At 52.0% G+C, this 13,092-nt stretch overlaps 1 protein-coding gene across 8 annotated transcripts in view; it reads right to left on the reverse strand.

Moving 5' to 3' along the window:
* The window catches only part of COL27A1 (collagen type XXVII alpha 1 chain), a 158,221-nt gene that overhangs the window by 55,264 nt on the left and 89,865 nt on the right, over window positions 1–13,092 (reverse strand). For 7 of the 8 annotated variants that reach the window (XM_063636822.1, XM_063636823.1, XM_063636824.1 and 4 more), the window contains 4 exons: window positions 12,189–12,233; window positions 7,456–7,509; window positions 5,458–5,511; window positions 5,166–5,219 (listed from right to left, as the gene is read on the reverse strand). In XM_063636822.1, coding sequence (XP_063492892.1) covers window positions 5,166–5,219; window positions 5,458–5,511; window positions 7,456–7,509; window positions 12,189–12,233 — 207 coding nt within the window. The remainder of the gene's footprint in view (window positions 1–5,165; window positions 5,220–5,457; window positions 5,512–7,455; window positions 7,510–12,188; window positions 12,234–13,092) is intronic. The other variant, XM_055271342.2, reaches the window with a different exon arrangement.

Here is a 13,092-nt window from a genome sequence, read left to right on the forward strand (position 1 = left end):
ATCCCCCCGCCTCAGCCTCCTGAGTAGCTAGGATTACAGGCATGCACCATCATGCCCAGCTAATTTTCTTATTTTTATGGAGACAGGGTCTCACTATGTTGCCCAGCCTGATCTCAAACTCCTAGGCTCAAGTGATCCTCCTGCCTCAGCCTCCCAAATTGCTGGGATTACAGGTGTGAGCCACTGCATCCAGACTACAGTGACATGTATGACAAAAGGTCTCCTCAAATCCTCATCTCCCTTTCTCTCCCCCACCAGAAAGGAGAATCTGGTGACCCAAGTTCTGTCCCTCACCTCCACCCTGACACCCAATATTTTCCTGAATATTTTCTCTCAGGGAAAAGGGGAGGAGGAAGAACTGAGAACACAGGCCTGGGGTGAGCTTGGGAGGCAGAGGGGGCAGAATGGGAGAGGATCAAGAAGGAGAGAAGGAGTGGGGAGGCAGAGGCAGAGAAGTGAGTGGGGTGGCATGAGAAGGGAGCAAGGCCCAGCCCTGGGCAAATGGGCAGCCATCTTGGTTTTGATGAACAGATGACAAGAGGAGCAAGAGAGACAGGGTGAGAGGGCCAGTTTAGTTCTTGGAATTCTCAGCACCTGGCCTGGCACAGGTGCAGGACAGACACTCAGGAATCTGTTGAATGAGCAAGGAGCACATGAACTGAAGAGGGCAGGGGGTGGGAAGGGAGGGAATGCAGGCGAAGATGGGAAGCAGGCCACCCCTCTGCCTAATGTCTCCCCCGCCCCCACCCCGATTCCAGGCCCAGCTTGAGACCTCAAGCAGCAACTTCATCCACCGGCCAGCCAGGACCCTCTGCCAACTCCAGGAGCCTCCCAGCTCCTGCAGCAATTCTCAGACTGGGCGTGCTCCTTTTGCAAGGCAGAGCCAGTCTCATCCCTCCTCTGAATACCAGGGAGAGGCCCAGCCCCATTTGGTGCCTCAGAACGAACTCTTGACTTTCCCATTTCCCTCTCCCCATGGCTTCGAGGGGTGTTAACCCAGCTGCTATCACCCGGCAGACCCTCCGACAGCTGCTGTGGAGGGGCTGATGTGAGGGGCTGGGTCCCAGGCTGACCCTTCGTCAGCAGAGCAAGCAGGGTGTGGACCCGGGCTTGGCCCCATAAAGGCCCCATAAAAGGCAGTTCTGACTCCCGGATGGTGGAGAACACAGACTGGGTGAGAATGGGCCATTTTATAGAGTGATCTCAGAGCTCAGAAGGCATGCAATGCACCACTGGGAAATTTCGGGAGCCAAGTCTCTACATCAAGGCATAGAGAGCTGAAAAGAGCAGGCTGTAGCACTGGAGAACCTGGGCTCACCTGCCAGTTCGGCCACTTACTAATTGTGCCATCTTAGGCATGTTACTTCAACTCACTGGGCCTCAGTTTTGTCATCTATAAAATGCGGATAGAAGAGTCCTTACCTCCTAGAGTTTCTAGAAGGTGAAGTGACAAAGTCCTCAGGAAAAGGCAGCTGCCTGCTCTCGCAAGGCAGGAGGAGGTCAGAATTGAATGCTAGACCCAACTCTGGTCACTGGGTGACCCTAGGCAGGTCCCAGGGCCTCACTCCCACCCCCAATAATGGGGATAATAATCTTTTTTTTTTTTTTTTTTTTGAGATGGAGTCTTGCTCTGTCGCCCAGGCTGGAGTGCAGTGGCGCAATCTCGACTCACTGCAAGCTCCACCTCCCGGGTTCACACCATTCTCCTGCCTCAGCCTCCCGAGTAGCTGGGACTACAGGCGCCCGCTGCCATGCCCGGCTAATTTTTTCTGTTTTTTAGTAGAGACGGGGTTTCACCGTGTTAGCCAGAATGGTCTTGATCTCCTGCCCTCGTGATCCACCAGCCTCGGCCTCCCAAAATGCTGGGATTACAGGCGTGAGCCATCACACCTGGCCTGGGGATAATAATCTTGACGGATCTCAATGTGCTATCGGACAACATGGAGGTGAAAGTGATTGATAAAGTGGGAAAATGCCAATCAGGTGTGAACAATATCACCAGAAATGTCACTTTTAATGGTAGTAGTCTTACTTATAATAGTGGCAATTATCATCTCTAACAAATAGTTATCACCATTCATTAAGCACACATCTACGCAGGAGGGTTGTGAGACACCACATCATGCACTGCACCATTTCTCATGACAATCTCATACTGCAGGTGGCATCATGCTGACTTACAGATGGGGAAACTGAGGGTCAGAGAAGGTATGATTGTTGCCAACAATCCCGCAGCTGGCAAGTCAGGGAGCCAGAATTTCACCCCCATGTATCTGATTCTGAAGGTGATTTTCTGGGCCTCTGTGCTAGCCGGCTTCCCCAGTGTCGCTGGCCAGGAGGAACCCCAAGAGATCCAAGGGACCAGCCCCATACCGTAGCAGTGGGGGACCATGGCAACCTTGGGATCAGAAACAGCACCAAGTGACCGTCTGATTTCACCAAGCCTGAGCCAACCCACTGAACAGGGGGAAGCACTGAGGGGATGGGGCGGGGTGGGGAGGCTAGTGGAGCCAGGGAGGCAAGGGATTCAGAGGAGGCCTGCACCTTCTTCTCTGCATTGGCCTGAATATCCCCACTCTTTCCCCATCTCCCACTGGCCTTCCATTGTGTCCCAGTGACTCCTTTCCTGGATTTCCTCCTCCCACTAGACAGATGCTGAGACTGAGGCCCAGGACGGCTGAGGTGCAGGGGTGCCGGGGGTAGAACTCGATGATGCACCCCCAGCATCCTTGTACTCAGGCTTTGGCCCTACTCTGGGCACCCCCCATGCTGAGGGCTCCAATCACTCCATCTCTGACCACTGGGAGGGAGGCCGGGCCCTTGCATTCCAAGCTGGGTGCCTCGGCCAGCCGTGCTAGCCCCCCGACCAGAATGCTGGTCCTCTGACCCCCTGCTTCTACCCCAACAGTCCCACTTCCACACTGCCAGCTCCTCCAGCCCTGGGCCAGATGTGACTTTTCCTCCTTCTCATGAACAGGGCAAAAATATGTCACTCGGAGCCCAGAATGCTGGCTTCTATTTCCAATTGTGCTCCTCAAGGACGTTCCAACTTGCCCAAAGAATCATGAGGATGGACAGAGTCCCCCGGTGCTGATGCCTTCTCCTCTGGGTGACAGTCACCTATATCCAGGCCTCTCACCCTTGGACTAGTCCACCCCTCTCCCTCCTCAGCCCCTGGTGTGGCCTGGCACAGAGTAGGTGCTCGATAAAAGTCTGTTAATGACAGAGAGAATGTTTATACTTGACAACCCCACTAGACAGTGAGAGTCTTAAGAGCTGGATCTCTTTCTTACCATTTTTGTACCTCCAGGGAGCAGCTTATGCTAGCACACAGTAGGTGCATGAAAAAGTGTAGAAGCTGAGTTGGCCTTGCTTCCCTAATCACAGTAGAGAACAGGCTTATGCGAGCTTCCCTTGGGTTCACACCATGAAAGGCTTCAGGGCCCTTCCTCATCAGACCCCAGGGAACTCCTCGGTCTGAACTTTGGAGACACCTGGGCAACCTGAGCTCATCGCCCCTCAGCCTTGCCTCCAGATCTGTGCCTGGGCTGGTCCCTCTACCCCCACACCCTCCCCACCTTCCCCAAGCCCACCTCGGACTGGGCTCCCAGCCCTGAGCCCTGGCTTTGGCTGAAGCGAGTGCCCTCTCCCAGTTTCCATCTTCCATTGGCAGAAACTGAGGGATCTGAAGCAAGTTCTACCTGCTCCAAATGAGAGCAAGCCCACCCCCACCCCCTGCACATCACCCCTGGGGAGGAGAAGGGGCTCCTGAACTTGAGTGCTCCTGGCCGCACCCTTCCCCCAGCTCTCCCAGCCTTTCCCGCCACTCTGCCTTGAGAGCCTCAGGAATATCCCTGCTTCCTCAGTCATCATGAGAAGCCCAGGCCCCTGAGGACCTTCAGCCCTCTTTGTCCAGCATTTCCCATCTTCGTGCCTGCTTCTTCCAGAACAGACATCACTTACTGGGTTCTATCTACCCTGCCCCCCATACCAGACTACACGTTCCAAAGGAAGGGGCCACTTTCTGCCTTTCTTGCTGCCACATCCCCAGCTCCTGGAACTGCGGAAACCCCATCTCTACTAAAAATACAAAAATTAGCTGGGTGTGGTGGCACACGCTTGTGATCCCAGCTACTAGGGAGGCTGAGACATGAGAATCTCTTGAACTCGGGAGGTGGAGGTTGCAGTGAGTGGAGGCTGGGCCCCTTCACCCAGCTCCTGAAACTGCCCACAAGCACTTATCATGCAGTAACTACGGAGTGAATGAGTGAATGGACAAAAGCAATAATGCTGCTAATAACCAAAATGCTCCCAGGGAACAAACACCATTCTGTAATGAACATTAGCCCCACACTTCCATTTAACCCACACGATCACACTATCATGACCATGATTCTTTTTTCTGTTTTTCAAATGAACAAAATTCAGGCTCAGAGAAGTTAAATGATCTGCCCCAGGAATACAGTCAGATCTGCCCCAGGATTACAGTCAGAGAGTGGTGTAGCTGGGATTCTACCCAGGTCTGTCTGATTCTGAGGCTTGAACTCCTAACCCTCATTCTTTTTCTCCTCTTCTCTTCTTTTCTTCCTTCCTTCCTTTGTTCTTTCCTTCCTTTTCTTTTCCTTTCTTTCCTTCCTTCCTCCTCTCCCACCCTCCTTCCCTCCTTCCTTTTTTCTCTTTTCTTTCTGTCTTTCTTTCTTTTTCTTCCTCCCCTCCCTCTCTTTCTTCCTCCTCTCCCTCTTTCTTCCTCCCCCCTCCCTCCCTTTCTTTTTCTTTTTCTTTCTTTCTTTCTTTCTTTCTTTTTCTCTGTCTCTTTCTTTCTTTTTCTTTCTTTTTTTTGAGACAGGGTCTAGCTCTATCACCCAGGTGGAGTGCAGTGGCACGATCTTGGCTCACTGCAACCTCTGCCTCCTGGGTTCAAGTGATTCTCATGCCTCAGCCTACTGAGTAGCTGGGATTACAGGCGCATGTCACCACGCCCAGCAAATTTTTGTATTTTTAGTAGAGACAAGGTTTCGGTATGTTCGTCAGGCTGGTCTTGAACTCTGGCCTCAAGTGATCAGCCTCCCGAAGTGCTGAGATTACAGGTGTGAGCCACCACACCCAGCCACCTAACCCTTATCTGACAGTGGTTTGAGCTTAGGGATCACGAGGGCTTTGCTTACCTGGGGTCCAGGCTCTCCAGGGGTCCCCATACCACCTGGCATTCCAGGATGACCCTGCCAAGACAGAGAAGACAAAGGAGCAATCAGCTATGGAAGGTGCCCCTTCCTCCTTCAGTCCCACCTCGGTCGGCTCAGCCCCGGTGCAAAACCAGGAGGATAGCAGCTAGGACCCCTGGACAAAGAGGGAGCTGGTCATTCTGAATGTCTGGGGTAAGCGGTTCATGGAGGAGAGCAGAGCTGTCACTCAAGGCTGCAACAGGAGAGGGCAAGAGGATGCAGACTTACTCCTTACCATCGACCCCTTGGGTCCAGGCACTCCTGGGGGTCCCATCATGCCACGATCACCCTGTGATGGAGACAGCAATGCAGGCAGGTCACGGCTATGGCTGTGGGGTGGCTCTGTGGGAGGCAGGTGCAGAGGGCCATCCAGAGGCTCAAAGAGAGGTAGGGGCTTGCTCAAGGTCTCTAGAGGGTCCCTGCCTAGTTCATGGCCACATCACCCAGGTGGGGATCTGGGATTTCACTCAGAGGAAGCCAAGACCTGTGGCAAGCCCTGGAAGGCCTCAGCATCCCCTGTAGCAGGCCACGCAGTGAATTTCCCTCCAAGGATGGTCCTGATTAAGGAAGCGCTAATTACACTGTCCCCTTTGATCCTGGCCCACATCATGTTGGTCCTTATTAGGCCTGGCATCCCCTGGGCTAGGCTTGCTGAGGCAGAAACAGCAAGAGAAGGCATGTCTTTCACTCTCCTCACTCCCTGTCCAAACCTAGATGAGATGCTAGAGAATCAGAGACATAACTCATTCCCTCTTGACCAATCCAGACACATTGGGCAGAGTTGGCAGTTTAGCAGACAGCTCCAGCCAGAAGGTAGGTGCTCTGGGTTCGAATCTTGGCTCTATTTTTATGAGGCTCTGTTTCTTGTATCCACCCAGCCAGCAAATATTTATTGAGCACCTACTATGTGTCCGACACTATCTGTGAGACTCTGAATATACAATGGTGAGCAGGCCTGCTCCCATGGAGCAAGGGACTCAGAGGGTTGTAGGAGACACAGTGCAGTGAGGGTGGGGGTCATGGTGCTAAGGTGTTATCACTGGAGGACTTGACCCACTTGGGGGCAGAGCTGGTCAGGGAAAGCTTCCCTTGGGAAGTCCCTCTTGACCCAAGAGCTGAAGGATAATGAAGAGCATCTGGGCAAAAAGGGTGGAGGCAGATGGCAATGGGAAGAATGCATTTGGCCAAGGGAATGGCACAGTCAATGGTTTGTAGGTGAGAAGGGACATGGGACATTTGAGCAACAGCAGAAGGCCAGAGTTGGCTTTGATGTTGTGCTATCATTATGTAAGATGCTACCACTGGAAGAAACAGGGTGAAGGGTACTATTTTTTGCAACTTCTTGTGAATCTGTCATTATTTCAAAATAAAAAGTTAAATTTAAAATTTCAAGATAAAAAGTTGAATTTAAAAGAAGGAGGAGTAGAAGGGGAAGGATGAGGAGGGGGAAGCAAGGGAGGAGGAGGGGGAAGCGAGGGAGGAGAAGGAGAGGAAGGCAGAGGCCCGAGGGTCTGGGCCACATAGAGTGATAAGAGTGTGGCACAAGAGGAGCCTGGAGAGTTAGGTGGGGCCAGAGTTGGGGGGGATACTTCCTCCCTCTGGACCTCAGTTCCTTCATCTATTCAATGGGAATAATGTTGGTTCTCCCAGAGAGCCTGCTCTGGGGATCGGATAAACCCACACAAAGGAAGGCAAGTGCCTCCAAGGCCCTTGGTGGGAGCTGGGAGCCAACATGAGGCAGAGTGTCTTAGTGAGCCAAGTGTAGCTAACCTTTGGCAATGAACTGGTTCAAATCTCAGCACTGCCGCTTATTATCTGGGTGACCTTGAGTAAGTCACCTCCCCTATTTAAGCCTCTGTTATCTCATCTAAAACAGAGGCTTAGCAAGGCAACCTCATCTTTCCTCTTTGTAAAGATGAATCTTTTCCTTCCTGCTCTCGCTGACCCCTGTGCAGGGCCAGTAGGCAGCTGTGAGGAGCCCAGGTCACATGCATCTGCTGGTTGTCACACAAAAGTCTAACTGTGCTTGAGGCTGATGACAGTAGGGCAGGGATGGAACCCCAAGGGATGCCAGGAAAGGGAACAATGGCTCCTGGCAGACTCAGAATGCCGGGTCAGGAGAGAGGCTAGGGGAGGGTGGTCTGAAATCCCCAGGTCAAAAGGCCTCTTCACCTTTTCACAATTTCAAAACACAGGCTCTAATTGCTTATCTTTTCCCCTCAACACCACTTACCTTTTCTCCCACGATTCCTGGCTCCCCGACCAGACCAATGAATCCCATAAATCCCTATGAGACACATTCACGAAAGCAAGAGAAACAACGTGAATCGGGGGACCCAGCACTCCTGCTCCTTCCCCAGAAGCTCATCGCCCAGGTGTCTCCCGCCCGTGCCTGGTCACCCAGCCAGCAGGAGGCTGTGCCGGGGAGAGCCCTGCCTCTCTCTGGGCACTGTTCTGACTTCCCTCACTCCACCAGATGGTTCTGATTTTGAAGCCAAGCAGCGGGGCCGCTGCCAACATCCCTGGGAGCGCCACACATTCTTCCCGCGCCAGAAGCAGGCTGGGAGGCTGCCACGTTTGGAGAGCTGGGGTTGGGCGGGGGGTGGCCCTTAAGCTGAGCTGGGAAGAGGCCATCTGTGCCCATCTTTCGGGGCTCTGGGGCTGTTTCAAAGAGTGAAACAAACCCGCTGGCTGAGATAGAAATACCGTAACAGCCTCCGCCAAAAGAACTGATTGGAATCGGGGAGGCGGAGGCCTCTTTACTGTCTTCTAAAAGGCCTCCTTGCCTTTTTCTGAAAGGGTGCACACACAGACACACGCTGCAGCTCCTGCTGCTCTGCTGAACTCTGCTGGGTGACAACTTGCCTCTGGGTTCCAGGGGGTTCTTCTAGGTGGCCCCAGTCCTTGCCATCTCCCTGAGCAGGCAAACACGCACACGCGCAGCGAGGGTGGACAGCCTAGAGGGGTCACCTAGGAAGGCCCATCAATTTCTTATTCAGGCCCCACCTTTTTCCCTGCTAAGGAAAATGCAAACTGAGTGGGGAGGGCCTTGTGTGGTTCAGGAGTGCAGAAGTGCCTTCGGAAGAACCCAGATTTGCAGCCAAGAGGTTCTGGGTGAATTAGGAAAGACGGAGGGATGAGTGGATTTGTTCCATAAAATCCGCTCCCTGTCCCCCAAACCCTGGCCAGAGTAAAATGAGACCTTGGGCCAGGAATAGGCCAGAGGTTGTGTACTCAGGCAATAAAGCCGGCCCAGCTGTAAGTCAGCTACCATGAGACGGTTACCTCTGAGATCCACACTTTCTTATCTAAAGACAGTTTTAAAGTGGTCACTTCAGCGAGGGCCACACGTGTCTTGCTGCTGCAGCCTGAGATGTCAGCTCTGGTCGTGTAGCTCCAAAGACCACGCACCTTCCCCTCCAGCCCAAGGCCTCCAAAGCATGTGGCTGTGAACAGGGCCCAGATCTCCCGTACATCCCAGCACCACGCTGGCACTACGCATGGTAGGTCCTGCGCCTGCCCCTGGTTCCCTGGGCTCAGAGACCTTTCTGAAGTATAAGGTAAGAGGGATGAGGCACTAGGTATAAGGTCACAGCTAACATGTCACAGAAAATAACCAAATATTTGATTTTTGCAACAACTTATTTTTAAAAATTAATTAGAGCATTTTCTAAGTGATAGCAATATTATAACAACAGCTTCAACGTATTGAGCACTTCCTGTGTGCCAAGCCCTGTACCTGGTGCTTTATCTATGTCACTGTCATTCAGTCTTCAGGTGTGTGGGTTCTGGGCAAATCAGTCTCTCAGAGCCTCCTCTGCAGAATGGGAGACAATAAAGGTACCTCCCTACTTCCTGGCACTGTTCTGAATATGGGAGATGGTGCACGATGCGTAGAGGTACTTCATACATGTTCGCTCTTTCCCATCCTCTCTTATTTTACAAGGGCACAGGGGTAAGACAGAGGCCTGGGCTTCCCACAAGGGAGCAGTCAGACATTTAGAGGATGCCAAATGAAGGGAATAAAAGCTGCTCTGTTAAAAGGCCCCTGCCCGACTGGCCCAGAGAAACAGAAATTTCATAGCTACTTTAAATTTATGAGATGTTGGGTCCTGGAAGGCAAGCGGGTCATAAACCTCAAACAAGAAGCCAAACAGGATCCTAATGAATAAGAGCCATACAGCAAGTGCCCCATCCCCCGACCTGCACCCCTGGGACCCGCCCCCAGGGTACTGTCCCAGAACATCCTGGCAGGCCTGCTCTTGAGGCTGGTCCAGAAAGGTCAGGCCCAGAAGTCCAGGCATGTCGACGGAGAAGCAGCTCTGAAAGCTGTGGGCATGGCTGGCTCCTCTAGGGCTGGCAAGTGCGCATGGGAGGAGGCAGCATTGTTACCCACAGCGGGCACTGCACAGGCAGGATCCGAGTTTCCAGTTTTGGGGAGGAGGCTAGCCTGGTCCTCACATTGCCTACAGATAAAGGGCCATAGTCTGCTGTGGGAGGTTTTCTTCCTCCTCTCATATGCTAGGCATTAGGGATGCTACTGAGAATGAAAGGGCTATGGACGCTGAGCTGGACTAGACAGCTCAGTGTGACATGTTTACACGTGTGGCTGCCCCTGGACGGAGTGTCTTGAAGGCAAGACCCATGCCCTGTTCCCAGCAGCTCGGCCAGGGCCTGGCAAGCAGTCTGTGCTCTGTTAGAGATATGCCAGGGCTCAGGAGGTTGGAGAGTTTTCAGTCCTCGACGCAGGCATTGGGAACCCAGCAGACCTCAGTGTCAATCTTGCCTCTGACAGTGATGTTACTGCCTGTGAGATCTCGGACATGTTACTTAACTTGCAGAGCTTCAGTTTCCTCATTTGCAAAATGAGGATAGTAATACCTACTGCCATAGACGATTGTGTAGACAGCATTTGGCACAGAGTCTGGAACCTAACAGGTGACTAATAAATGTCACTGTTATTGGGTTGTTGCAAAAGTAATCGCAGTTTTTGCCATTATAATGGTAAAAACTGTGATTACTTTTGCACCGACCCAATACTATGATTACAAGGAGGTCCTGTGGTGTGAGCTTCAGAACTTTCCCAGGGATCCTCTGATTCTGCAGTGAACAGAAAATGCCTCCCCTTTCACTGTGACCACATGGGGTGGAGGCCAAGGGAACGGCTGGCATGGTACCTCCATGTGCCTTATAGCAGCCACAGGGTTCCAGCTCTCCCTCCGTCCTGCTACTGTCCAAGCTGCCTGGGCAGCAAGCTGGGTGTTCTGCTGACCAAATGAGCCTGGGCTGCTCCAGGCAAGGTTCCCACCCCTCCTGGGCCTAGTTCTGCCACTATCCCACTTGGTGATCTTGGTCAAACCTGCTTCTCCTCCATAAATCCCAGATTGCCAACATGGACTACAATCTGTGGGTTCTAAACCTGGGGTCTCTGTCAGGCTCTATGAATGGAATTCAGAGGGTATGTCTACTTGAATGGAAAAAAACTAAAACTCTTTTATTTTCATGAACCTCTAATTGAAATTTAGCATTTGCCTCAAATATGAGTGTAGGCAACAAACCACAGTAGTATTACCAGGACCTGGGACTGTCCCAGAAAGTGACATGTCACATTACAATCATTGCTGCAGAGATCTCAAAATACATCACTAAGGCTTGGCATTACTTCAAAATTGAGGCCGCTGTTACACCTGCTACTAGAACTCATTATTTAATGCATTGCCAAAGAAGCATATATATGAATATATTATAACATATTTTCATAATTGCATTTCTACATAATCAGTTTCCTTTGTTTTTAATTTTATGCATTTATAAACTCTATTCTGAGGGAGGGATCCCAGGGCTTTTCCAGCCTGGCAAAGAAATCCAAGGCACAAAATATGGTTAGGGCTCTTAGATATAGTGATTTCCAAGGATGTTTGTGTTCTGACTTCCAAGACCCTGCGTATCTATTTCCCCAGGGCCCTACCATTAGCATAACTATGAAACTGAATTTGCTGATCAAATTGCCTTTTTTTTGTTTTTCCAATCAGGAAATATATCCAGGCCACGGCAACCTTTCCAAACTCCCGGGCTTCCCACAGAACGCGCTCGAATGACACTGGAAAGATTTCAAAAATCCAGGCCTCCCCCTGCTTTAATTCCTTTCTTCCCCCAACAGATGTTGCAGGCCTGGTGAGGAAGCCCATCGTGTGTGACTCTCACGCCACTGATGGGGTTTCGTGGTGCAGCCAAATTCCTCTACGGCCATCCCCAGCATCAGTCCTTCCGGCTTGAGAAAGCCCCTTCCAGGAATGAGCTCCGTATTTAAAGGAGTGGAGGAGATGAACACCTCTCCACCTTCGAGCCCAGAGGTTAAGCTTTCAGGAGGCCCCAACGCTGGGCAGGAAGGACTGAAGCTGTCCGTCTGCCCATCACTCAGAGCTGTTTCTCTGGACTTTAATTGAAGGTCACAATTCTCAAACCTCCATTTTAATGACTAGTTGCAACCTCTTCTCTTCTTCAGACCTTGACCCAGCTTCTCAACCAGCCAGAGCCACTGGTTTGGATTTCATCTTCTATATAATTTAGGGATGCCTAGACCAAGGGCCCTTGGCAAGTGGTAACACTTCTCTGGCCTTTGGCTTCCGGATCTATAAGCTGATGGGAACACGCGCAATGACTGCCAAGGGCTCCTCCAGTTTTAATGTCCTGGGGGAGCAGTCACATAACCTCTTTGGGCAAATGCACCAAAAACCTGTGTGTAGAGTCAGGCTGTGGGGAAAAGCTGTCGTGACTATGATCCACAGCTTTCTCATTTACAGACTTCCCCACTCTGAGGGTCACCGTCCACATCCATGAAAGGGGTAGAGGACTGAACCTACCTCTGGAGTTGTTCTGAGAATTACACGAGGTGGGCAAAGGGCTTGGCACAGAGTAAGGGCCCAATAAATGGAGCCACTCATTCAGAGACCGCTGCTAACTAACCTGCTCTCCCACAGGCCCCGGCCGACCAGGATCCCCTGGTTCCCCCTGCAAAGAGACAAAGAGGAGGATGGATTGGGATGGGAGATGAAAGTCTAGACCTCCTGGGGAAGTCCCAGGCCTGCTGGCCTTAGTTGCCATTAGTGGGGATGAACCAGGGATCTTATCTCCAGTGTGTGGCCTTGGAGACCCCCAACAAATGGGCAGAGTCAAAGGGGTACTTGGACAGAACCTCAGGCAGACACGACTCTAGTCACCCACTGCCTCTAAGGGGGCCTTGGCTTACTCAGCACCCGGGTGCGTATATCTCATCTAGGTCCTTCAGAAGCCCACTGCATTTTGTGGAGGTGGAAAATGAGACCCGGAGAGGTGAAGTGACCTGCCTGAGGTCACACAGTGAGCCAGAGGTAGGGCTAGAACCGAATCCTTGGTCTGCCCGGCTGAAATGCACATTCTGGGCCAGGTGCAGTGGCTCACGCCTGTAATCCCAGCACTTTGGGAACCCGAGGCGAGCGAATCACCTAGGTCAGGAGCTCGAGACCAGCCTGGCCAACATGGAGAAACCCCGTCTCTACTAAAAATACAAAAATTAACTGGGTATGGTGCTGCATGCCTGTAATCCCAGCTACTGGGGAGGCTGAGGCAGGAGAATTGCTTGAACCCAGGAGGTGGAAGTTGCAGTGAGCCGAGATTGCACCACTGTACTCCAGTCTGGGTGACAAGAGCAAGACTGTCAAAAAAAAAAAAAAAAAAAAAGAATGCACATTCCCACTGCATCAGGCTGCCCTATCTCAGGAAGAGCAGAGAAATGGGACGTCAGGGCACCAGGGTCCTAGACCTCAACACACCAGAGCTCTGCCACCAGCTCACGGATGGCTGGAGTGAGTCCCATCTCTGCTCTGGGCTC

This window comes from Symphalangus syndactylus, chromosome 3 (assembly GCF_028878055.3).
Source record: "Symphalangus syndactylus isolate Jambi chromosome 3, NHGRI_mSymSyn1-v2.1_pri, whole genome shotgun sequence".
Taxonomy (NCBI): domain Eukaryota; kingdom Metazoa; phylum Chordata; class Mammalia; order Primates; family Hylobatidae; genus Symphalangus; species Symphalangus syndactylus.